Source organism: Podarcis melisellensis (assembly GCF_964234715.1).
Source record: "Podarcis melisellensis genome assembly, chromosome: 9".
Classification (NCBI taxonomy): Eukaryota; Metazoa; Chordata; class Lepidosauria; order Squamata; family Lacertidae; genus Podarcis; species Podarcis melisellensis.
Window position 1 is genome coordinate 49,621,572 of NC_138541.1, and position 27,629 is coordinate 49,649,200.

Consider the following 27,629-nt stretch of genomic DNA (forward strand, 5'->3'; position numbering starts at 1 on the left):
TTGAGCGTACCAATTCTACTGAGTACTTTGGGCCCTTTATGTTACTTATTGGTCATGACAGCCAGCAACACTCCTCTCAGATTTAGTGTTATTATGCCTCAGTTATCAAGGAATTCCTTATAGAATGACTCTTGCCTGTTTGGAATATTTCCTTTTAAATGCAACCATTTCAAAGCACTGCCTTACTAACCGCAACAGGAAAATGTCTCTATACATATCTAGGCAGTACAATTCAGCTCATCCTTTAGATATACTGCATTAAGAACAAGGGTGTTGTGAAACCCAAGAGCATCACCACATAGGTGAATAACCAGCCACAAAAGCATGTCAGGTCACACAGCAGAGCATCCACACTTGTGCAGTGTTAATGCAATATGTTTCATACCAGATTATCCAGAGATTTGGGGGTGGGGGAGGGAAGAGTATTAAATTGGAAAAACGTTTCAGCTGGCCTTTGGATTAGGACACTGTGTGGACAAGAAAAATATGCGCACTTCAATCCACATGAAACTGCCATGTTAATACACTACCAGAGGCTTTTTGTGTATTTTAGGGGTTTTCCTTTAAATATTCAGAAACACACACAAGAAATAAAATTAAATAAAATGCCATGTATTTTCCAAAAACAATATTCATCTGCATAAATGGTTAGGCTGACCCACAAATTAAGAAAATACTCCTAAAACAATTAAGCCAGATTTCAGATGGAAATTAGGGGAAGCTGGAGTGTATTTTTCAATTGGCTGAATATTTAAAAAAAAAACTTAAAGGTTCACATGTAACCACCACTACACCATGACTTCTTCAGCAGCAAAGTAATTTTTGATCATTACAATTTCTGTAATGATACAACAAATATACAAAATACACTTTGCATATGATTGCAGAAACAGCAGCTCTCTAGAGCCAAACATATAGTGTAATATAATAATAATGAGTCTACTTCAACAAAGTAGGATTTTAATAAGACTTTAATAATACTGGTGGCAAGCCAAATTACACAATGTCTTAATCTACAGAATGGTTTCAACATAGAAAATAGGAGTCCAGGAAAACATCACAATGTTTAAAAAACATGAATACCTTTGGGGTTGGAAACATTTTCTAAACATGCACGATTAGGCATTCCCTCCCAAAATCAAATAGAAGGGGAGATATTGAAAGCCCTTGATAGTTTTAGCCTGTGTTTCCAGAACTTATGGCACAGGGCCAGTTTTTAACAACTAAAAGCAAGCTAAAACCATAATTATGACATTTGGCATGTTCAACCTCAGTGCGGACTGAATCTCCTCATTTCCCTTAGAGGGAAAGCAGTGATTAAGTTACCTTAGAGGCTGATCCCAGAATTGTAATGTGCTGGATTGTCTAGTAGAGATTTAGACCAATAAATGTGTCTCCTTTTAGACATTAAAATCAGTTCCAAACAGAGTCCCATAGGTGAAAGCCTAATGATTTATGCACTTATCCTCTGCTAAATGGAAGGTATCTTGGGGGGAAAGGAATTAAAGCTACTCTGAAACTACATCCAATACAAAACATTCTTCAAACATAATTGAACACATGCTCACACGCTACACTGCAACAGGAGAAGCAATTAAAGGGATGAACATCTGGTAAAATATCAAGGTGTAATGTACCAGTATGGATTTCACACAACACAATATTTTGACTGTTATAGAGACATCTAGCCATATTGCTTGAAAAATGACATTTTCAATAGTTTGTGCTTTGTGCAGATCTAGCTAGGCTGGTAGATGCATCCCTACACAAGCTATCCAGCAGCTTTCTTGATCGAGCCGATATTCATAGGTTATTGCTTGTGACTTTGGTTCTCTTCATTCAGATCAGATGTTTGCACAGTGAACACACCTTTCCTATTGTTCATACACAAGTCCAGACCTCACCTATAGGTTCCATTTAGAAAAGATTTAGAAAACTCCAGGAAGTCAAAGCTATGGCAAGGAGGACAAATTTTTTCTGGGCCTGACATATTCCTTAGATGTCTACTTACGACTGTAGTGGGCTATTAAAAAGTTATGCCAAACTTCAAGATGAAAGGCATTAGCAGCTTCTAAGAAAAGGATAATCACAATCTTCTAGAGATTTAATTAGATGTAACTCACAGAGGCTTTTGACACGGTCTGCTGTTAATTGAATCAAAATCAATGACTATCTTACTGCACTTAGGTTTGAATTTCCTGAGGAAGAAATGGAGAGAGAGGGAGAGAGATGGATATTAGCTAGTGAAGTAGTTAAACATTTTGTTTGCTTTGCCTCCCAACTAAATTTCAAGAAGGGGAAAATATCATTGGATTCACTCTGTGTTTCATCTCTATAGGAGCTAATTATAGTGCACCATACTGAGAGAAACCCGGACAAGAAAGTCTAAGACAAAAAGACACATGGGGTTGCTTAGTTTGTATGTTCTTCAGCTATTGGAGTTCATAAATTAGCCAGGAGTCAAAGGATTTCTAACAACCTAGCTGCAGGAGGTGGCATCATGTAACCAGTCTTTCTGTAACATTTGATATTTTTTCATGCCAATTTTTTCACAGAAAACTTCCAAAGTTTGCTTCAGTAATTTCACTGCAAAGGGGGAAAATATACTGCATTATGCAAGGGATAGAAAATATAAACTAGTGGAAACTGGAATAATTTTTAAGTTACAACTTTAGAATTGTAAAATTAATATTGCCAACAAAGCTCATCCTTTTACATCATTAGAGCATCTGCTGCAGCAATTAGCAAGAAAGGTATTTGGGGACTGTGTGTATATTTTACAATCTACCAGTAAACAGAGGATTATGCAAATAGTGTGGATTTAGTGTCTCATTAAGCTTGACAATTCAGTTCTAGAGATTCATTAAGCATAACCATATCCTCACAAATCAATGCGAAGAGGCAAAAACAGCCAAGAGAATGAAGGACAAGTTTGGGAAGAGGGTGGCAGACACACTTTATCCAGCCTATCGCTTGGAAGCACTGGAGGCACCCTAATCATGGGCAAGCTCTGGAAATATTTCACTTGCAAGAGAATGAGTTATGCCTCCACTTCACCTAGTGCCCATGGTAGACATATAATACAAGGAATAACTTTAGAACAGAATTTCAAATGCTGCATTATTGGCTCATGATTTCTACTTTAGCCCAGGAGCTAGAAGTCGGCTTAACGTTTTCAGTCAGAACTGTTAAAACATGCAAAACTTCAAGAAGGTTCTACATTAATATTAAGATTTTCAAGTTTGTAAATTCATAATAATTAGCCTTTCACCACGGCATCATAAAGGTGTTAAACCATTAGTTGAACATTAACCTCCCTTAGTGCCTTATAAAATATACCCCTTTTTTTGTCTTCAGGCCACATTCCATGAAAAGATTGGCTTGGTTATACCCGAAGGCTGTGTACACAGTCTCCTTTAGTCTGCATAAAGTCCTCTCCCACGATTGGTTTGCGAAGTGGTGTACACACAACATTAATCACAATCCGTATCTATCACGGATCTATACTGCAATTTCTTCTAGAGTATTGCACTTGGATGGGGTGTTGGGGTATTAGGGGAGGGCAGTACCTCTCATGGGGAACACATTGTGCTCCTTCTGGGTAGTTTGTCCACCTTTGGTCTCCCCCCTGCACTCAGTTCTCACCTGTGGCTTCTAGAAGCTGCCAGCATGTGACAGCGGCCACACCCCAGGAAACAGGCATCCCAGGAAATGGCTTTGATTGGCCAGCTAAACACTTTGTAACACCTCTACTGCTATATTCTTTAAGCACAGCCAATATGACAACATGCTATACAGCCTATATTTTACGTGAACAATAAATTCTTATTTGGCAGACTACAAACAAGAATAACACTGCAAACAATAAATACATGCATTTTGCAATGTACAAACAAGAGGCCGTATTTCTTAGGGAAATACTACACAATATAGGAAGAAGGTATAAGGTTTTCCATAAAGGTATCTTCCTCATAGATAAATAAATATGACCTGCTTTTCTGTATAGGTTGGGGCAGGAGACTTGTCTGCCATGATTTTCAAAGAATCCAAATATGTTTGGTGGCAGCCACTACATCCCTTTTTGCACAAAGGCTGTGAAATAGGTTACAGAAAAAGCTTACATCAGGCAACCACTTCCCTGTATTTGGCCCTGATCCTCTGAGCCCTTAATGATAACATTTCACTTACTTGCATCATGAATGGGAGGAGGCCTATAGTTGAATTGGTGTGGGGCTTCAGAACAGCACAGAAGTATATGAAAGGATGGAAGGGACAAAAGATGCAAGAGCCCATGCATTACCTCACCTGTATATAATTCCAGCTAAATCAAACAAGCGCCGTGCAGCTGTCATCTCCACAGTATCGTGATATTTGTCAGACATAAAAATAACTTCTTTTATACCTATGGGCAGACACAACAATGAGAAGCAAAAATGTTTAGATGCATTCAAGGAAAGACAGAGTTAAATTTATGTAAAAAAGTAACATCTACATAAAGATATTTTTAAGCAGAAGAAATGTATGCAAATCTTCCAATTTCCAAATCAGCTGTGCTCCTAATAAAGCAGCCCCTTATGTGCAGCGGGATTTCCCACCAGTGTATACAGAAAAGGGAGAAGACAACCCCTTGCTCAGAGTTCTGTTGGCTATAGGCAGTAGTAAGAGCTCTGAGGTTCATGGACACTATTTTAATTACAGTCATACCTCGAGTTGAATGTGCTTCAGGTTGAGCGCTTTCGGGTTGCGCTCTGCGGCAACCCAGAAGTAATGGAGCGTGTTACTTCCAGGTTTCGCCACTCGCGCATGTGCTCAAAATGACATCATGTGCATGCGCGGAAGCGGCAAAACGTGACCTGTGCAGACGCATCTTACGTTCCATTCAGGATGCGAACGGGGCTCTGGAACGGTTCCCGTTTGCATCCCGAGGTACCACTGCATAGTGTAAAACCCATCAATTGGTTTAGGCGTGATTTGACTAATAGGGAGATTTGTCAGCTTTTAGAAAAATTGAATGAAATATTTGCACATAGTTATGTTCACACTATGGACGCGGGTGGCGCTGTGGGTTAAAGCCTCAGCGCCTAGGGCTTGCCGATCGAAAGGTCGGCGGTTCGAATCCCCGCGGCGGGGTGCGCTCCCGCTGCTCGGTCCCAGCGCCTGCCAACCTAGCTGTTCGAAAGCACCCTCGGGTGCAAGCAGATAAATAGGGACCGCTTTCTAGCGGGAAGGTAAACGGCGTTTCCGTGTGCAGCTCTGGCTCGCCAGAGCAGCGATGTCACGCTGGCCACGTGACCCGGAAGTGTCTTCGGACAGCGCTGGCCCCTGGCCTCTTGAGTGAGATGGGCGCACAACCCCAGAGTCTGGCAAGACTGGCCCGTATGGGCAGGGGTACCTTTACCTTTACCTTTATGTTCACACTAGATTGTCTAGAGATCTGGAGAGGATGTTAGCATGGGGAATTTTTTTCCAGCCATTATTTGTTTCCTATTCAGAGTGTTCTCCACTTAACCCACCTAGTTTTCTTTAAACTAAACCACTTGTTACCAGTTAAAGAGTTTAAAGACATGCTGATACTGCATGTTACAAACAAGTTAAAATAGGGCACCCAACATTAGCAAAAACTAGAACCGGCATGACAGATCTAGAGTATAGGTATTTTGTCCTACAATGCTGCTATATAAAAAAATTTTAAAAGTTGCTTAATCTGGGAAGAGATGGGATTGTTAATGAGGCCAAAAACTCTGAAGGTCATGGAACTTCAAAAGTGGAGGAAGACAGATTTAGCCTCAGGATTTTCAGGCCCAGCACTTAAGAGGGTACAATACCAAAAGTGTTATATATTTTCCCAAGCGGATCTGTAGAGTTATTGGTGGGATATATAAAGAAAGCTAGAGTAGATGGAGCCACACACTGAACTGCAACTGTGAAATTGCTGCTACCCAATTGTCTTCTGCTTTGCTGGCATTTCTGTTTCCAGAATGCAAAGCTATTACTGTCCATCAGTGTGCACAATGTTTCACACTGAAAGACAGGAGACATTTCTTCTCTGAAGAATTTGTATGTATCGTGAATTCATCCTTAAAAAAACACAATAGGACAGTCTCACGTAATTACTTAAAGCAGATTTTGGACAATTTCAAAGCACTCCTATCTCTTGCAATTTCCGTTTCTGCTTCCATGGCTCTTCCCTACCCCCATCGGACTGCAAGCATTAACTGTGACTGTGCTGAGCACAATCCTACAAATTTTCCCATTCTGCCAACATGTCAATATTACATCCTGAACACACAAAGAACAGAAAAAACCAAGAGTGATAACTGACAATGAGTCTGACAGGAGAGAGTTGAAATAGTGATTGCTTTAAGAGCTTAACTCTTTCACTGCTGCATATAAAGCAAATGATTATAATGGCAAATGAGTTTATTAGGCAAAATCGAGATGGACCTAGTTTTCTAAAATGCCCCAATATTACATGGTGTGATTTCCATCAAAAATTAAGAAATACATACAATGTGCTGAGTCTTTTCAAGAGCCATATCCCATGTAAAATGTGGAAATTAACCTTTGATAACTATAAATTTAATTATCATTAAATCATACTTGTGTTTATGTATCTTACACATACTTTATTTCGCTGAATCTTATTTTACATTTATCAATTTATTTATTTATATCAAATTTATGCCACTTCACAACTCCAACGGAATCTCTTAAGTGGTTTACAGCCTGTCTTAAACAACCAAACTGAAAATGACCACTATATATATATATATATATATATTGTGTGTGTGTGTGTGTGTATAAATACACACACACACACACACACATATATATATATAAATACACACACACACATATATATACATATACACATACATACATATATATATGTGATGGGATAATGAGCTGCTTGTGCGTAAAAGCTTGATCCCTCTGGTGTTTGGCTGGTCAGCCAAACCGAGGCACTAACGGAGCCTCCCAAGGCATGACTCCGTTAGTCGCTGGTAGCATCTGACAGTGGGCGTCTACGAAATTTACGCCAACATAAAAGTTGTTTCACGGACATGCGCCTTCGTGACTCTCTACGTGACAGCTTCCGGCGAAGGGTGGGAGTTGCCAACGGGGGTCTTGTTACCTCTGCACTATTCTCACTAGAAGTATCCCAGAGCCCTCCCTCCTCCGACTCCCCTTTTGCCGGAGCTTCTGCTCTCCCCCTGCTGGTTCCCTCCTCCGCTGCAGAATCTCTCCGAGTCTGCTGGAGCCTCTGCACCAACTCTCTTTCCGATGACAGTTCCCTGACATCCACCTCCCCCTCAGGGCCCCCTTCACCCCCCGCGTCCTCTCCCACTGGCGGTGAGGGCGGAAAGCCCCTAAAGGAACTCTCCTCGTCATCCGAGGATTCAAACACTTCTAACCATGGCGTACCGTCTCTCTCCCCGTCTTCCTCTTCTTCGTCGGAGTCGGCTTCCTCACCCACCCCTGACTCTGGGAACCCTCCAAACTCTCCTTCCTCATCAGTGGTCCCAAAGTGTTCCCTTCTAAATCGTGCCACGGGTTGCGGTTTTTTTGGGAAACGCCGATGAAATGTTTCTATTAAAATCTCGTCATTGACTACCTCAGCGGGTACCCAAGTGTTTTCCGACTCTACTTCCCCCTCCCATTCTACCAGATATTCCACCTGATCCCCTTTCCACCTGGAATCAATGATTCCTGCCACGTTCATGTCGCGTTCTCTCTCTTCTATCACGGGCGTTCGGGAGACCTCTCTCTCACGCTCCCCCCCCCATTCACGTCCCTCTCGGTACGGCGACAGTAATGACCTGTGAAATACTGGATGCAATTTCATGTGACTGGGCAGTCTGAGTTTGAATGCTACTGGGTTCACCTGCTGTATGACCTCAAAGGGTCCCAATCTTTTGGGTTTCAGTTTCTTACAACCCCCCTTGAAAGGTAGTCCCTGGGTGGATAGCCACACCCGGTCTCCCACCCTTATAGTTTCACCTTCCCTCCTATTTTTGTCTGCTTGCTTTTTATATTCTTCCTTGGCTCTCTCTAAGTTAAGTTGTAGCTGACGGTGGATGGCTTCCATCTCTTCAACAAAATGTTCCGCCGCCGGCACACTCCACCTCTCCCCTCCTTCCCCTGGAAATGCCCTGGGATGACACCCATAATTTGCCAGAAAGGGACTCAGCCCTGTGGACACGTTCTCAGCGTTGTTGTAGGCAAATTCTGCCAGAGGTAACTTATCTACCCAATCATTTTCTCGGTCCTTTACATAACACCTCAGGTATTGTTGTAAAATCCCGTTTGCCCTTTCCGCTTGCCCATTTGTTTCCGGGTGCCGGGCAGTGGAGAAATTGATTTCCACGTGCAGTAAGCTCATAAGTTTCCTCCAGAACCTGGAAGTAAACTGTTTCCCTCTGTCGCTGACCACCCTCAAGGGGGCGCCATGCAACCGGAAAATATGCTCTACGAACAACTTGGCGGTTTCCTCCGCTGTGACCGCATGAGAACAGGCTATAAAATGACACATCTTAGTTAATAGATCTACCACTACCATGACCGCCGTTTTGCCCTTGGATTTTGGCAGGTCCGTCATAAAATCTATGGAGACTGCCTCCCATGGCCTTTCTGGTGTGGGTAAGGGTTGTAAGAGCCCCGCTGGCGCCACCCTCTCCCCTTTCGCTCGCTGGCACCTGTCGCAACCCCTGACATATTCCCGTACATCCTCCCTCACCTTGGGCCACCAAAATTCCCTGGTAACCAACCACATGGTTTTGTGCTGTCCAAAATGCCCCGCTGTGGGGCTATCATGCAACTGCTTGAGTACTCTGCCCCTCAGTTCCCCATCGGGTATGTACAGTGCCCCTTTGTAATACAACGCCCCACTCTTTTCTTCAAACCCCCCTGTGTTCTCCGCTGTCCTCCTGAGTTCTCTGAGTTTCTCTTGGGCGTATTCGTCGTTCTCCGTACCCTCTAACAGTTCTTTCTGCCCCACCAAAGCCGCCCCACACACCCAGCGGTCTTCAGGGATTACGTGCCTTGCTTCCGCCGCCCCCTCCCCCTCTAAATACTCAGGCTTTCTGGAAAGAGCGTCCGCCCTTACGTTCTCGGACCCTGGCACGTAACGAATCTCAAAATTGAATTTGGAGAACTCCTGGGCCCATCTCACTTGTCTCTGGTTCAGCACTCGGGCTGTTCTCCAGTACTCCAGATTTTTGTGGTCAGTCCGGACTTGAACCTTGTGCTGCGCCCCAATCAGCAAGTGCCGCCATCTCCGGAATGCTTCATGAATGGCGAGCAGTTCTCGGTCGTATACTGTGTAGTTCCTCTCGGATTTGTTCAACTTCCGCGAGAAGAATGCACACGGTCTCCATTCAGACGCATCTTTCCCCGGCTGGAGAAGCACGGCCCCTACCGCTCGGTCTGACGCGTCCGTCTCCACTCGCATTGGTTGCCGTAGATCCACGTGCAAAAGTTGCTCCTCCGACGCAAACGCTGCCTTTAAGCGTTCGAATGCCCCTTGCGCTTCTTCCGTCCAAGCAAATTTTTTCTTGCTGCTAAGACAATCCGTGATGGGCGCTGTTAAATGGGCAAAGTTCTTGATGAACTTCCTATAGAAGTTTCCGAAGCCCAGGAACCTTTGCACGTCCTTCTTGGTCTTTGGTGTTTTCCATTCCAGTACCGCTTGAACCTTGCCGGGATCCATAGCCAACCCCTTGTCAGACAACCGGTAACCCAGGAATTCCACCTCCCTGCTATGAAACTGGCATTTCTCCAGTTTCACCCACAGCCGATTTTCTCGCAGTTTGCTCAGTACTTCTCTAACATCTCGCACATGCTGCTCCTCATTCTCTGAGTACACCAGGACGTCATCTAAGAACGCCACACAGTTCTTGTAAAGCAATGGCCCCAGGACGTGATTCATGAATGATTGAAAGCAGGCGGAGCCCGCTTGTAATCCAAAAGGCATAACTAGGTACTCAAACGCCCCCAAGGGGGTGAACATAGTGGTTTTCCACTCATCCCCCTTCCTCACACGTATCAAGTTATATGCCCCCCTAAGGTCCAGCTTGGTAAAAATCTTCCCTTTTCTCACCCGTGTCAGAATGTCATCAATTCTGGGCATAGGGAAAGTCACTGGTTCTGACACAGCATTTAGGGCCCTGAAATCACACACAAGCCTGGGTTTGCCCGTGTTTTTTTTGTCCACAAAGAACACTGGGCTGCCCCCCACCGCTCGTGACTCTCTGATGAAACCTCGCTTGAGGTTCTTGTCAATGAACTCCCTTAACTCCTGCATCTCACGGTCTGACATGGCATACAGCTTGCCCACTGGCAATTGTGCTCCTGGGAGTAAGGTGATTTGACAGTCAAAGGGTCTGTGCGGGGGCAGTTTATCTGCTTCCTTTTCACTGAAGACGTCAACCAAATCAGCGTATTGTGGTGGCACCTTCCCCTTGTCAGTCACTTCCATCCCTGCTAGAGTGGCTCTGGCCCCTGCCTGACCCTCTCCCTCCTTGCAGTGTTCTAGGCAATGTGCTGAACCAAAGGAAACAACCCTCTGATGCCAGCCTACTAGCGGATCGTGTAGTGCCAGCCAGCTCATTCCCAGAATGATGGGAGCTCCTCCCAAGGTGGCTACATGGAACGCTATCAGTTCTGTGTGTCTTGCCACCCTCATAATCATTGGTACAGTTTGTTGGCTCACTTCTCCCCCCAACAGTTCCCTCCCATCAATCGTGGTTACTTGCAAAGGCTTACTTAATGGGAGAGTTTGTATCTGGTGTTCAGCAGCAAACTCCTTACTCATGAAATTACAGGAGCTGCCTGAATCCAATAGCGCTTTTATCTTTAGTGGGTGTCCGTTTGGCAGTTCCAGCAACACCTCTATCACAAGCGCTGGTCTTGGAGGTTCCGGCGTGGGCACATTCACTACTCCCTGGCCTGGCTGCTGTGCCCTGATGTTGGCAACCAGGCGTTGGCTTTTACTTGCTCCTCTATTTCTCCTTCCTCCTTTCCCCCAACAGTTCCCGCCATGCCCTGCCATTCCTTCCTTTGCGGACAAACTCTGGCAAAGTGCCCTGGCTGTTGGCAGAGATAACATCTCTTGGCACTCTTTCCCTCCTTCTTCCGCCCTTCACTGGTGTTTGAAACTGCGCGTGCGCGCGCTGTTCCCAGTTCCATCGGCTCTGCGGGCGGGAAAGACTGCTCCGGAATCTCTGGAATGCGGAAGTCCTTCCAACGTTCCCCCTTTCCTTCCCGCTTTTCCAAAGCTCTTGCTTCTAGGCGCGCTCCTATGGACAGTGCAGATTTAGTCAGCTGGTCCATAGACTCCGCCCTGGGCGCCCGGGAAAGTTCATCTTTCACGGTCGGAGAGAGCCCTTCTTCAAATAACATTTGAATAGGTTCACTTGCTAGATCCCACCCCAGTCTATGAATAAGCATAGTGAACTCAGTCCAGTACTCACGTACAGATCGGCTCCCCTGTTTGCACCCCATCAACTGCCTCCGCACCATCCCCTGCTCAATCTCGCTGGAAAACATCAAGTCCATGGCGCGGAAAAACTTCCTCGTGTCCTTTAAGATATCATTATTGGCTGCCATCAGGGGTCGAACCCAGTCCCTCGCCCCTCCCTCTAGATGGCTAATTACGTACGCCACTCTAGAGTTCTCATCGGTGAAGTCATCAAACAGTAGATTGAGAGCATATTGCATCTCCGTTCTAAAGGCTTGATAGTTCCTGGGATCCCCCCCAAATCTCTGCACCAATCCAGGCACCTTTCTGGCAAGTGGGGCGGTTTTCCCCTTATCCGCATCTTGAGCCCTCCTCTCCTCAAGCCTCGCCGTTTGCAGCGCGAGCTGGACCTCCATCGCCCTGTACCTTTCCTCCAGGCTTGGACCTGCGCCCGCTCCCGCTCCTGTGGTTCCGGCTGGTTCGCTCATGATGCCCTCTGCTTGCACAGGCAGCTTACAAAGACTGTCAGATTGCTGTGATGGGATAATGAGCTGCTTGTGCGTAAAAGCTTGATCCCTCTGGTGTTTGGCTGGTCAGCCAAACCGAGGCACTAACGGAGCCTCCCAAGGCATGACTCCGTTAGTCGCTGGTAGCATCTGACAGTGGGCGTCTACGAAATTTACGCCAACATAAAAGTTGTTTCACGGACATGCGCCTTCGTGACTCTCTACGTGACAGCTTCCGGCGAAGGGTGGGAGTTGCCAACGGGGGTCTTGTTACCTCTGCACTATTCTCACTAGAAGTATCCCAGAGCCCTCCCTCCTCCGACTCCCCTTTTGCCGGAGCTTCTGCTCTCCCCCTGCTGGTTCCCTCCTCCGCTGCAGAATCTCTCCGAGTCTGCTGGAGCCTCTGCACCAACTCTCTTTCCGATGACAGTTCCCTGACAATATATATCAAACACTATGAATGAGAATCAGATACAAATACAACTATGATCCACATTTAAAGTAACATAATTAACACATAAAAAGAAAATATTGTCTTAAACATTAAAAAAGAAAATCCACAAAAAAGTTCCTGGTAGCATTAGGTATGATTTAGAAGCAGCTCATTCGCCCCCTTCATCTAAGGCAAAACAGTATCATACAAACACCTTTGGGAAGAACGGAAGGATATACATTAAATAAATAAATAAATAAATAAATAAATAATGCCATCTCCAACTCAGGTAGGGCCTTACTCTATACTGATTCAGATTCTTCCCCTAAGTGGCATGAAGCTCAGTTGGTTAGAGCATGGTTCTGATAATGCCAAGGTTCAAGGTTAGATCCCCGCAAAAAATAGCGGCATTTTCCTGCATTGCGGGGTACTGGACTAGATGACCCTCGGGGTTTCTTGCAACTCTACAATTCTATGATTCAAGCAACATTAAAACACTCAGAAACGTTGCAACGCAAACTATTACTCCGGGTTGCAAAATGCATGAACAATTCAAGTTGCCATCCTGTACTACGTAACTCACTTCTGTATACCAGATGATTAAATTCAAAAATGCAAAATTAAAGAGTGGTACCCTCACCCTCTTGATGACTCAAATAAGGATAAATCTCTTTGACCTCTCTCCTTGGGGGACAGGGGTCAACAGCACTGATGGTCTGCACTGGCACTGCAGTGGTCCTCTTATTTGGTTTGTGGGCAGGAACGCCAGTCAATTAGCTGTAACTGTTTCCACTATCCTACTACTGGCTAGCAGGGGAATTGGGAACAGGTGGAATAGTCTCTCCCAGGATCCCTTACTAGCCGCAACAGTCAGACAAAGCAGGGCAGTGTCTTCTCAGAGGCAAGACTGAATTATATTTATAGTTTATTTTGGCACTTTTATTTTATAATTGCCCTTTACAATAGACTAAGTAATTGTGTCATGGCTGTGGTGTCATTAGGTATAACTTTTTCAAAAAATATTGCATATCGTTTTCCCCCCCCTTACATTTCCGCCCTGATAAAATGCTTAAAATCTACAAGGGAATACTTGTGAGAAGTTTCTCCATGTTTCTAAAATTTTGGCCTGCCAATCCAGTTGATTAACATTAAAATTTAATCAAAACAGAGCCATTTATATTGCAATTAAAGCTCTTCCACTTGTGGCAGAGGAAATTAGCTGTATAAAAGCCCAGTGCCTGAAACCAAGTGTCACTCTCCCAATTTTCCATCATAGTTAAGTATGGCCAAGAAACAAGACCAGAATGTCCCTAGAGCCAGTGTGGTGTAGTGGTTAGAGCGGTGGACACGTAATCTGGTGAATTGGGTTTGATTCCCCGCTCCTCCACATGCAGCTGCTGGGTGACCTTGGGCCAGTCACACTTCTCTGAAGTCTCTCAGCCCCACTCACCTCACAGAGTGTTTGTTGTGGGGGAGGAAGGGAAAGGAGAATGTTAGCCGCTTTGAGACTCCTTCGGGTAGTGATAAAGCAGGATATCAAATCCAAACTCCTATGCAGGCGGGAGAAGACTTAGACCCCATCCCAATGGGACACCCCTTTATTTCCTCCCAAATAAGTGAGGGTTGCCATTCATCCCTACAGTGAAAGTTCACAGAGAAATGTCAGTCTCCACTGGTCCATTGATTGGCAGTAGCGTGCCAGAATTTCAGACCCAAAGATGCTGAGGATTAACGTGGGACTTTTTGCAAGCACAGAATATACTCTAGCACTGTGGTATGGAGATTTCCCAAAGTAATGTGCTGCACTTGGGGAAAGCGTGCCTATGAGTGTTAACAATGGGTGACCCAGGTCTCATTGACAAGAGATCCTGTACAGATGCACATTCCCCCCTCCCCCAGGGATCTGTGAAATATATAAGCCTTCATTCTGCATCTTGTCATAATAATGGACATTTTACTAGTATCCAATAATCTGAAGAAAGGACTAATGATCAGACTAGCACACCTGCTGCAGTGGTGAAGATTTATCACTATTGTAATGAAAGACATAATTATAAGAGAGATCATAGAAGTCTCTGTGACATTTATGACCAAAGAGATAAAATCTTCAAGTGTCGACCATGTCTGACGCTCAAATTAAAATGTTACATATATATACTCCCAGCAGATCTTGTGACACACACAGTTTATTCTCTCTCCCCCACCCCCATTTTCTGTTCACGATGTGTCAGAGAATTGTAAATTGACACTAATTATATGCAACGCCTGCACAGTTCCTTGGCAGCTCTTGGTCGAGGAAGAGGCAAACTTGAATTAAAAACAAGCTAAGAATCACAGAGGATGCAATTAGCACGGGAAAACCTGGCACCACTCAAGTATAGAAAACACAAGGAGTGTCTTAAAGGTTGATAGTGCAATTAATTTAGATCTAAACAGCCGCAATTTGGAAACCAAATACATCTGTGATGAGGTACCCATGAACAGACAGTGCAGCAACACTGACAAATCAAGCTGGCACCTTCTCTTACCTGCCTGGATGATGAGCTTTGCACATTCATTACACGGAAACAAGGCAACATACATGCTGCAGCCTTTCACATCAGCAGAGTTCTTGTTCATTATGGCGTTCAGTTCAGCGTGACACACTGATTAAAGATAAAAAGAACCCAACAAATATTCATATGAGCGTTCATTACAGTGAGTCATCAATCTGAAACTTAACAAAGTGTTACGCCGCAAATGCCTGCGTCCTTCCAGAAGCAAACAGCCAGCACAATCTGTCACACCAGAGAGAAATTTAAAGTGGGGAAGGGGAGGGGAAACAATCCAGAAATACCAAGATCAATGAAGGTCAAGCAATCTGGCCAGGCTTGCAGTGAGTAATGAAATCATTAAGCACATTAACATGGCCATTCGTGAACACCTACAGGACGAAGCAAAGCCATAGGCTGAAGGCCAAGTAGTTTCAGTCACCCTAAGTGCGGCAATATCTCATGGCACCAGTGCTCCCAGAGAGCTCTAATTGCCATTATAAAGGAGCTCATTTGTGTGTTTACATGCATGGATAGGAATGTTCTTTTGATTATGCAAGTGCACTCTGTGTTCTTAAGAGCAGAGGGAATTATGAAGTAAAGCCAAGCAGCTCTCACCTCCAGGTAAGATAGCTGGCAATGAAGCTTGAGAAAAAGCGACCAGCACTAAGAATGCAGTTTAGACAATCATTTTGTACTGTTACCATCTTCACTAGCACTTATTAAGACTGTCTTAATTGCTACAAGGTCATCTTGGAACAATCCAAAAGTGAAGAGGTTATTTCTAATTTCCAAGAAGCACCATATTAGGCTCCTGTGAAAGAACAGTAACGCCGTAAGGAAAACTCATTTTTGTTGTCGTGGAGAAATCCTATTGTTTCCAAGGTTTTATATAAGGGTTAACAGTTATGTAAACTGTCCTGGGTTTTCTTCTAGAGCTGTGGAGATAAAATGTTATCAGCAGGAAGCCAGCAGGTCACCTGAGTGACAGCTTAACTGCTGTTGTTTGCACTGCTTCAAAAAGGAGATAACTAACTGAGTGAGATTTCTGTCTTTTTAAACAGGTGCTAAGGCATCAGAAGCTAGTAAATTCTAATTGGTTAGCTAGCAGGTGCTCTGCTTCATTCTTCTGCATAATAGCTATTGGCCAATAAGGGGACACAGTTCTATCCAAATTTAAATGTTTGGCACCAGAGAATCATTATTTAAAGAAATCATTAAAAAGTAAACTAGCTAGTTCATGGGTAGGCAGACTAAGGCCTGGGGGCCGGATCCAACCCAATCGCTTCTAAATCATGTTTTTCCTGTTGTTATTCTGTCTCTCACAGCTACAATAAAACTACCATTAAAATTATGGACTGGTCATTCCTTCATCGGAGGGCAAACGGGCAAATTTAGCAGGGGATCAAATACTCCCCCCCCATGTAAGTGTTCCAGTTTTCGAACGTTTTTAGGAAGCCAAATGTCTGGTGCAGCTGTTGGGTATTGTTTCCAGGGCACCTGCACCAATCAGAAGCTGCACCTTGGTTTTCAAACATTTCGGAAGTCAAATAGACTTCCAGAACAGATTAAGTTTGGTGCTTTTGTTTTTGCTATTTATTTTGCGCTTTTGATTTTGTGACTGTGTGGAACCCAGTTCAGCTACTGATTGATTGACTGTGTGACTGCAGAAATTGATAAAAGCTCCCCATCCAAACAATGACTATCATCAGTGCAGGTAAGAAAAAAAAATATTTTTAATTTTTATCTTCTATAATACTGTCTTATTTATTTTATAGTATAGTACATTGATTATTGCTTTCATGTTACGGATCAATGGTCTCGTTAGATAGTAAAATTCATGTTAAACTGCTGTTTTAGGGGTTGTTTTTAAAAGTCTGGAATGGATTAATCCGTTTTGCATTACTTTCTATGAGAAAGCGTGTCTTGGTTTTGGAACGGACTTCCGGAATGGATTAAGTTTGAGAACCAAGTACCACTGTACAGTGGACCCCCCCAGATACAAATTAAATTTGTTCTGGGGGTCCGTCCGCAACCCGAAAAGTCCGTAGGCAGAGGCACCGCTTCTGCGCACGGTGCGATGGAGCGCTTCTGCGCGCACACGCAGCACACAAGGCGCTTCTGTGTATGTGGAGAAACCCGTAAGTATATACTTCTGGGTTTGCCATGTTCATAACCCGAAAGTTACGTATCCAGGGCGGTATGTAACTAAAGGGTCCACTGTATTTTGTTCTACATTTAACTTAAGCAATTTGTTTGCAAAGGAGGTGAGGTTGTATTTTGAGATAAAACAGAGATTGCCCACCTTTTTGGACCACTGGACCCATTTGTAATTTTGTGCACCAGTAACAAAATGGCTGTTGTGAGGTGTGTAGGAGAACAAGAAATGTATGCCACGTTGAAAGAGCAGTAAAAGGCAGGACCGCAATATGGTGAGGCTTGTCCCACCTCATCTGCCAGCATCATTAATGGTGGGGAAAGGACACATAAATCAGGCAACACCTCACTCACTGAAAGAAGCTCTTTGCACATCTATGTTCAGAATGGAAAGTGGATGCTCAATCCTAGCATCTAATGAAATGTGGACATGTTTAAGGGGTTTTTGAGTAATCTACCTGAACAATGGCACTATTGCTTTAAACGAACATGCATTTTAGTGCTCTCTCTCTCTCTCTCTCTCTCTCTCTCTATATATATATATATATATACACAACAAAACTTAACAAACACTACTAATTGCTCATTTCTTAATACTATTCACATATGGCACTAACCTAATTAAAATACTAGTACAGTCCAATTTTATTTTGTATTGCCTAGCCTGTGTTGTACCTTGTAATAAGCTTTTCCTAAAACACATATTTACAATTAACACTGAAACTCTTGTAAGGTTTGAAGAAATTCTGTTCAACTTCAGTTCTTACAAAGAATAAATACTATAGTTGCCCAATTTTGGGTAGATAAACAAACATTTGTTCTACTTACACTAGCTGCTAGGCAAGCATTCCTATAGGCTTGTACAAATATAATAGCGAGAGGATGAAACAAAAAGCTTAAGATGGCATTATATGAATACCTAAGTCTTTTTTATAGAGGAAAATTTGGTTGTAAAAGCCTCTTTCTTTAATATGAAAGAGAAAAATGTTTTATAAATAAAAGCAAGGATATTATTTAGTAAGTAAAAACAATAAGTGATCTGGCGTAGATACTGTATTCCTTACCATATGGATATTTTGTGTCAAGTTTACTATCTGCTGTTCTGGTCCAAGGTAGCAAGTCATCACTGCATCCATTAGGCATGCCGTTGTATCCAATCCCAACAATCTTGTTTTCTGAATTCACAATACATGCACCAACCTGAAATGTTATGAACAACTTTGTTTCTTGTAACAGGTCAGATATTTTGGTGATCCCGTACTCACCTGGTTTCTCTGCCAAGGCAAGTGGTACCCACCCTGTTGTAGCTGGAGCTATACTTGCCCATAAAGGAAACCCAAGTGAGCCTGGTCTGACCTTGAGCATCAACACTAAAAATGTTCAAGCACTATGTAAGCACGATTTGAGACCATGCTTCTTCATTCAAACTGCACCATACTGAAGAGGACAAAAGTTCCCAGCATAACAACTCAATTCAAAAACATGGAAGGTACAGAAATGCTTTTTATTGTGATGCTTTGTAGGCTAAGTTGGTCTGTTCCTAGTTAGTGACATGCAGGAAAAAATGCAAAAGTCAGAACCTCAGTAAAAATGTACCATATTACATGGCTAGATCAAACTATAATCTCAAATACACTAGCTTCTTCTTCAGTTATTTTCATCAGATGCATTATCTGTAAACTGTAAGTATTTTTACTTCTTATAGGGAAAGATACCACACAGCTCCTCATCTAGTACTATAAAAGAACAACCTTCCCAAGAAAAAACAGCTCAAGTTACCACTTGATGGATAAAATCCTCATTGTAGTTTCCTCCTGGCTCTAACTTTGGATATCCTTGTAATTAGATTGTGTTGAATGACTAGAAACTTATTGCCATATGAATTTATGAGAGACAGTGCAACATAAGCTACCTGGGCACTATATTCTTACCTGAGAATTTGGATCTTTGCTTCTTTGTGCCGACAAGAAAGCTACAGCCATGAAATATTCAGGCCACTCCAAGTAGTCATCACGTTTTTTACAGGGTGTTTCACAGCCATACCTACAAAAGTCAAATCAAATGAATGACACTAATGGTTACGATTTGCATGAATTGTTTTATTTTTTAAAAAATAGTCTATTAGGTATACTTTGACCCCAGTGTTTGAGTCTCTGGAAATAAGTCAATTACCATGATGTAAAATTCCAGAGTGGCATGAGGGTTTAATTAGTACAACTAAGAGAGCAGCATCTGACCATAAAGGTTATAAATTCAGATCAAGAATTTAACAGTGGAGAATATCAGTGTTCCATATCTGCCCAGTGCCATATGAGCAACTCTTCTTTTTCAACCAAAAAGGCCAAAAGGAGACTAAATTATCTCATTTAAAGCAGCAATTTGCAGTCTTTAGGCAGCGCAGTGCCAACTATTATCTATCCCTCAATGTTACCTTCTTTAGAGAAATATGCAAAAGGTTACGTTCTTTGCTCCAGCATTACTGACAGTTAAGTTGCTTGAGCAAAGATACCTCTTAGACCAGCTATTCTAATTGCAAGCATATGGTGTGATATCTTTTGTTACAGCTAAAATATAAAAATAGAATATGAGGCACTCTTTGCTGAACATTTCTGGTGGTATCACTGTCTGCTAAGAATGGTTTTCAGTTGCACTGCCCATAAATAGTGTTGCCAATGTGCATTCTAATGTGAGGAGTCAAGTCTTTGAATCTCTCTATAGGAGTCTATAGACAGTAATGGCCCTTTTGCCAAATCTCTACAATTGGGAAGCATGAATAGGCAGGTGGAACAATTAACCCCAAATAGGAGCATTTCAAATAAACTCATTACTCAAACAAAAACATGGTCTAAAAGAAAAAAGCCTATGTGTACGAGTTTCATTCTTTAGATACATAACTAGAATAGAGCAGAAAAAAACCTTAAGAGTATTAAAAGTGGTCTGTGACTTGCAAGAGGTTTTGTTTTCCATTGTGTGTACTGCACACACCAAATATAAAGGTAAAGGGACCCCTGACCGTTAGGTCCAGTCGCAGATGACTCTGGGGTTGCGGCGCTCATCTGTTTTAGTGGCCAAGGGAGCTGGCGTTTTGTCTGCAGACAGCTTCCGGGTCATGTGGCCAGCATGAGTAAGCTGCTTCTGGCGAACCAGAGCAGCGCACAGAAACACCGTTTACCTTCCTGCCGGAGTGGTACCTATTGATCTACTTGCACTGCGTGCTTTCAAACTGCTACGTTGGTAGGAGTAAGGACTGAACAACGGGAGCTCACTCCGTCGCGGGAATTCAAACTGCCGACCTTCCGATTGGCAAGCCCTAGGCTCTGTGGTTTAGACCACAGCGCCACCGAGCCCCAAATATATCCACCCCAAATGTTGCCAGGTACACAAAGAAGCAGCCTCCCTCTTTCAGCCTGCCTTCAGCTCCTTGAAAAAACTAACATGTCTCCCAGCCTCACCTTTTGTCACTCAGCCATAGCACTTAAAACTCTAATTTGTAGGTTTTGTATATACCAAGACACCTGCCGTGCCAGCATTTCCTAGGACACCTCAACCGCATCCAGCATCTCAGAAAACAGAAAGTGACAGCTTTGAAATAACTCCTTTAGAAGTCACCAGCAAGAATCATAGAGTGCAGTAGAGTGGCACTCCTCTATTTTATTCCTAATGTACAAAACAAACACTGAATTTTTTTTCATGCTTAAATCCTACAGTAAAGGTTAATCCTTCCACCTTTCTGTAATTGATTTTTAGGCACAGAACAACCTAGAAGGCCAAAAAACAACAACTAGTAGTCTGTTTCATACTGTGGTTGTGATATATTGGAACAGATTATATTTTGCTCCCATATAAACTATTGCACATTTGAGTCTCACATGTACCAGGTAGAAGTGCTTAAAGATGACTAAGAGGGTGCATAAAGACGTAACTATCCTGCCCCTTGCCGTTGATACTTAAACACATACAATCTTTGAAGTGAATATTGATCTCCTCTTCATCCCTCCTTCAAGGAATAACAACCAGAAAAACAACAACAACTCTCTTATTTATACCCTGCCCATCTGGCTGGGCTTCCCCAGCCACTATGGCTGGGATGATTGATTTGCTGTTTGTTTTAGTTTGCTTTCAAGCACTTTGCATACTTAATATTTACATTTTAAGAAAGTTTCAAAACACTTTTTATGCACACTTTACTCTTGAAACACTACTTTTAGAGTGGAGAGGTGTGGACTGACACAATCAGCAGCCAGCCTAGTCCAAATCATGCACTGTACTAACCAGAGTGGGGACAAGGGCATTAGATTCACCACCATCCCTAGCAATGAGTTGGACAGCATCTGTTGGCCGTGAAGTGTCTCCTTTATTCATGGAAGCTTTCCACACAATGCAGAACTCTGGAAAAACAAGTTGTACCTTGTGTGGGAAGTCTACATGAGTAGCAGGCTCCCCATTGCAGAGAGCCATTCTCCAATGACAAGGGCAAGGAGACAAGCATGTGCAGCTAGCATGCTCCTCCCAGCTCTCATTTCTATTTCCTTGTTAGTATAATGCCTGAAGAGGGCTTTAGCACTGTGTAAACCCAGCTTCTTCGGTGAATGGACTTCTTCAGAGTTTGATTCAGGTTGGAGACTCAGACTGAAACCCTACTCAGGCAAGCCTATTCACAAGCTGAATCACTGCATGAGCAGGGCTGAACTAACTTTGCACCTGACAACACACCTTCCCACTACCTGGCATTTGCACAAATGCATGTGTGTGCAGCAAATGGGTTACGTGTCAGTCTTTGTGTGTTCAGCTACATGTGCAAAGACCCTCTCCCTGAAAACGTTCATATCCAGGGCTAATCAGACAAGGCAAGGCTGGTTGGTGCATCCCCACTCCCTGCCCACATACTAATTCAACTTGAACAGGGCATATATACCATTATGGGGCAAATGAGCTTCCATGGTGAGCTCATTATGTGTCTTTCTACACCCAAATTTTCTTTTTCCTGGTACAACAGAAATAATTTTCTCCTTCATTATGCCACTTCCACACTGCTCTCTATGGAAATGTCTAGAGAAAAATTACAAGAACAAGCTCTCTTCTCAACATTTTTACTCCTTGGGGAAACCACCTGAAGGACAATCATTACTTTAGTCTAAACTAAGACATAGGAGGTATAAGGTGTATAAATTGGATTTAGCTAAGACACCAGTCAAGACAAAGGCAATTTGTTCATTACAACATGACAGAGATTCAGTTTAAAGGCACAGGTGAGCTTAAGACTTGAAATTAAACTATTTCAGCTCTTGCTGAACAAGGTTTCAGTATGAAAGATAGCATTGTTTCTTGGAAGACAGACACAATGGATGGATTCAGATGACTTATTCCCTCAGTAGAACATAGAACCACCAATTTACAAGAACTAGCTTCTTCAGAGGACCAAGCCAATCTGCAAAAGGCTCCAAGGTCACTAAAACTGTGGCTAATTAGATTTGCTGATAACTCCTCCTATACTGAACATAGTGTAAGTCATCCTGATATATTTATTTTTAAAGAGCATTTTAAGGATGTGAAATAAGGAATCTTGCAGAAATGAAAATTAAGGCTAAGGTACCAAATAGAATTCCTTAAAGTAAAAAGGGGTGGGGTGGGAATCCTACAATCATCATACTGTACTGTTATGAGTTGGGGGGGAGGGGGCGTAGGCTGTATGCGAGATCCTTCAAACCCCTGGATCCAGCAAGTTTTTAAACTATAACCCAGACTAGCTTCCTGTGTTTAGGTGGTGGCCTGGGTGATGTGCCATTAAGGAAAACAAAGGAAAAGAGCTTTGAGCGAGACAGCAAATGGGTGAGGCCCCTCCCTCAACTCACAGATAGTTAGATGGACAAAGCCTGAGTTTAGAGTTAAGTTGCAGTGATTTGACTTGGAAGTAAAGCAGCAAGCTGGAGAGAAAGTCAATTTTGATTTCTGTTTGAATCCAAGGCTTGGGCTATGGGAGAAACAAGACGCTTTCGGAGTGTTAAAGCTGTGAAGCCTTCCATTGTAGACTCAGGTTATATATGTGTAAATAAACCATGTATCATAAAGAAACCACAGTCTCCGCTGTGCCTCATCTCCAAAAAGAAACACAAGTCCTAGGTATGTGTCTAGAGCCCCTGGAATCTTGCACCACTCAGAAATTAGTGTGGCATACAACAATACTATCAATAAACTACTCTGTTAGTATATAGATGGGAAGTAAAGAAGCTCTAGTATTTTTTGATAAAGACTGAGACATCAAAACTTATCAACAACCTGAATTGCATTCTCCACTATTCCTGCTTCTTTGCTGCTAATTTAGATTTATTTGAGTAAGAACAAAGAGCATGGTCTGCTGTCTTAGAGAAGAGCTTTATGACTCTTTCTTAGACAAAGCTCTATAAACCAGTGGTAGAAAAAAAAGCTTTTAACACATATTCAATCTTATGTCTACGTAATCCTTGACCACCTGTAGAATCAGAGAATTGTAGAGTTGGAATGGGGTCTGAGGGTCATCTAGTCCAGTGTTTCCCAACCTTGGGCCTCCAGCTGTTTTTTAACTACAATTCCCATCATCCCTGACCACTGGTCTTGCTAGCTAGGGATGATGGGAGTTGTAGTCCAAAAACAGCTGGAGGCCCAAGGTTGGGAAACACTGATCTAGTCCAACCCACTACAATGCAGGAATTGCAGCTAAAGAATCCCTCACACATGGCAATCCAACCTCAGTTTAAAAACCTCAAATGAAGCAGAGTCAACCTGGTCAAGGAAAAACCTCTTTCCCAAAGCTGTTAAGAGATACTGCTCTTAAGGTAAGATTAAAAGTTAACTGGTTAAAAGACTGGCTTAAATTTGTACAAAGCCAGCTCATTTAAGAATTACCTTGTTCATAAAACGTGTATGCATTCTGTGACCCATAATGCATTACAAACTGTCTGAATTTGCTCATTTCAGACTCATAAACAGAAAAATATTAATAACTGCCTCTCGGTAGTATTTTATCATATTACTCAGCTCACGAATTCAGATATAGTAAGGCTTTTGGCAATACTCCACCTACCAAAGACCACATTCATCACCTTGGCTGGATTTCTTTGGACATTATTAACCTTCCTTCTTTCCTTCCTTCAAGGGCATCAACTGCTTCCTTTCCTTTAGATTTGTCTCCTTTCATTTCACAATCAAAATGAAGCTGAAATGCTTGCATAGAAAGGCCTTTTTTTTATCTAAATAGTTGTGTATGTTTTTTTAATCGCATGCTACCCCCTGCTCAGAATATTGACTGTAATCAAAACCTTTACAGAAGATAATATTGTTTAGTTTTATGGATTTCCAGGCTTTTGGCAATAATCAGTCCCGCCTGACACCATCAGAACATAATTTTTCTTCCTGAAATGCACTGAGAGTTGCATCCACAACACTGTGCTGTTCATTTAATTATTTTGGTGCTTTTTATGCCTGTGTCTCTGGGAGAACATCACAGCAAAGCTAGCTCAAAGAGCTATTTAGGGAATAGCTAAATGATATATTTTAAGATAATTCTGTATATTAGTAGTGCCCCTAATTTTGCAGCATCACTGTGAAGTGCAGTCTCATAAAGTTCCCCTGTAGATTTATTTTATAGCCCAGATATCCTCTATTCTTCTTTATATTATACATTTTCATTTCCTCAGCTACCCTTCATCTGGATCATCCCTTACTATGCATCCAAGCAAGGAGCCTCAATTATCTTTTTGCCATTTGGTGCCTTTACTCATGTACTTCACATATTCTGCCTCTCACACTCACATTCACAGTCAACTTCTTGCATATCTTTTATACACTGTTATTCTAAATCTCTTTCCCTTTTTAACATCCATGATGCCTACTGACAGTATTTCATCAGACCAAGAGACAACAACCCCCTGCAACATTTGAAAAGGTGGTTCAGCCTGTGTGGAGCAGGGCATATTGTTTTAAAAAATATGAATACAGTGGTACCTCAGGTTACATACGCTTCAGGTTAGAGACTCCGCTAATCCAGAAATAGTGCTTCAGGTTAAGAACTTTGCTTCAGGATGAGAACAGAAATTGTGCTCTGGCAGCACGGCAGCAGCAGCAGGAGGCCCCATTAGCTAAAGTGGTGGTTCAGGTTAAGAACAGTTTCAGGTTAAGAACAGACCTCCGGAACGAATTAAGTACTTAACCCGAGGTACCACTGTATTAAAAGTCCCTTCAGATGACCATTGCCCACTCAACACCAAATTACACAGGCATTTTAGAATGCTTCAACTCCCACCATCACACACACTGTATGCTGCATCAGTTACATGACAAGTGGAACCAGCAATGAAATGTTGCAACGCAGAGTGCTTCCTGTTCCAGCCACCCATCCACCAATACCCTCTTAATGATAGCCCGTCCCTTATACCAGGCCGAGACTACTTATAACTTCTGAGGCCCTAATCATAATAAAATTTAAAAACAATTACACATGAAAACAAAATAAGGTATTTTTAATTCCATAATATGACGAAATCTCCATCACTTAGCAAAAAGAAATATATGTGTCTTTTACCAAATCACATCTCTTATTCACTGAAATTTGCAGCGCTCAGCTGAGAGAAGGCATCACATTTTGGTACGGTGCACATAAAAACATATCACAAAATTTACCAATGGGGGAAAAAAAGAAGTGCTGGCAAGAGCACTTACTGAATTTTGTCCTAGCCACTTTAAGGCATCACTCAGTTGGCACCTCAATATACTCCCTTTATCTTCATTCTTTTATATCAAGGGAGCAGTGTTAGAAACCGAGATATGAAAGTTAGGAGCTAAATGGCACCTTAAGCCTAGGTTATGGGCGCAACAACGGAATGTCTAGGCGTGTTTCTTTTATAACAAGAATACAAAACTGAAAATGTATGAACTGCAGCTAAAATATTATGTTCATTTTTCACATGGTCTCTAGTCCTTCCCCTGCCCACCCCCCTAATATTCTTAAGAGGGTCTTTCCTCCAGTCTTCAGAGTGTGGCTGGAAGTGAGGAGGCAGAAAGGGTTCTTTCTTTCCTCTGCATTTTTAATCTGAAATCCTAGCACAGTACTGCACCCAGAGCTCAGAAACTGCTTGCGCTAATGAAATTCCCTGTCGCAAAACGCGCCTAAGAACAATGGGAGTTTTGAACGCTGCAAGGGAGCCATCTCTCTTGAACCACACATTGGGCAAAAAAACCCTGCATTGTAGGGGGTAGGATTAGATGTCCCTTGTGGTCCCTTCCAACTCTACGAATCTACCCATCACCATGGCCTGCAAGAGACTGCCGCTACATATTCCAGACAATCATTCACTATCCTGGCTGTGAATACATGATGAGAAAGGAACGGAAACCAGACTACACCAGACAGGAACATAGGCAAGAGAGTAGTGAGAACAAAAGGCAAGGGGTACAGAATTTCTAAACCAGAACCAGTTGGAAAGAATCCTTTCAGTCCCCACTAACTCATCTATTATTATTATTATTATTATTATTATTATTATTATTTTCAGTTTTATACATTTCAATAATTTTACAACCATTTTAACATTTCAAAACTCGGCTTCCTTCCCCCTCTTTCTGCGGATCCTTAAATTTATTTTTTAATATTTTCTGCATCTACAGTTGGCATCACCATCAGAACCACTACTTAACTAGAAGCAGCCATTGCTTCTTTCCTGCTCTGCCCCTTTATCTACTCTGACTGCGGATACAAACTGGTTTGCCAAAGTGACTTTATAAAGCGACTTACAGGCTATCTGTGTTAAGCAAGGTTGGCTCTGTGCAATAATAAGACATCACCGCATGGGCAGGGAAACCCACGACAGAGACGGAAGTAAGTTGAATTGCCTTCAGAAACATGTGATTAGAAAAGAAAGAAGTTTCTAACCAGAAACATTTTTTTAAAACTTATTTATACAGCCGATTGAAACAACAGGATAGCCCGTTCAGAGACGCGGCAATCCCATATCCATTTACCTGAACTCTGTGGGACTTGCAGGAAAAGAGCTCGTTACATAAATCAAGAAAAGATTCAGACGGAAGTTCAAGGGGTTGGGAAACGAGGGAATAAAAGGAAAGTTTCCAAATTCCACGGAAGGGGATCAATGAGCAGACGTGTGAGGGGGGGAGATGTTTTTCCAAATCACTTTCCCCTCCTTGCAAAAAATCCCCATAAAAGCGGGCGAGAGGAAAGAGATTTTTCTAAGCAAGCCATTCCTTATGCCTGGAGGGAGAAGCAAGGAAAATTATGAGGAGGGAGACCCACCACCGTGCGCCTACCCATTCAGGCAGCTCGCCGGCGTCTGAACCCCACCATTCATCTCGCTGCCGTCTGAGGCAGGGACAACGTCACGGCCCCGGGGAAACGCCGGCTCCATGCTGGACACGTCCGCTTTACAATTTGGCGCCAAAGCGGCAGCTCGGGGAGGAGGAGGAGGAGACTTGAAACCACGCGCATTGATAACTTTTCCGAGGCCGCTCCGCGCTTTCTCTGCCCGATTCCTCGAAAGCGCGCGGCGACTCAAGGA

At 42.8% G+C, this 27,629-nt stretch overlaps 1 protein-coding gene across 1 annotated transcript; it reads right to left on the bottom strand.

Moving 5' to 3' along the window:
• Positions 1-953: 953 nt before the first annotated feature.
• DCTD (dCMP deaminase) lies at positions 954-27,629 on the bottom strand. The gene is made up of 6 exons (XM_081924264.1): positions 27,382-27,629; positions 19,017-19,128; positions 18,150-18,285; positions 14,926-15,042; positions 4,306-4,402; positions 954-2,198 (listed from the first exon to the last, which is right to left on the bottom strand). Exons 1-6 carry the CDS (start codon positions 27,477-27,479, stop codon positions 2,120-2,122), a joined length of 639 nt encoding a protein of 212 aa, XP_081780390.1. The 5' UTR covers positions 27,480-27,629; the 3' UTR covers positions 954-2,119.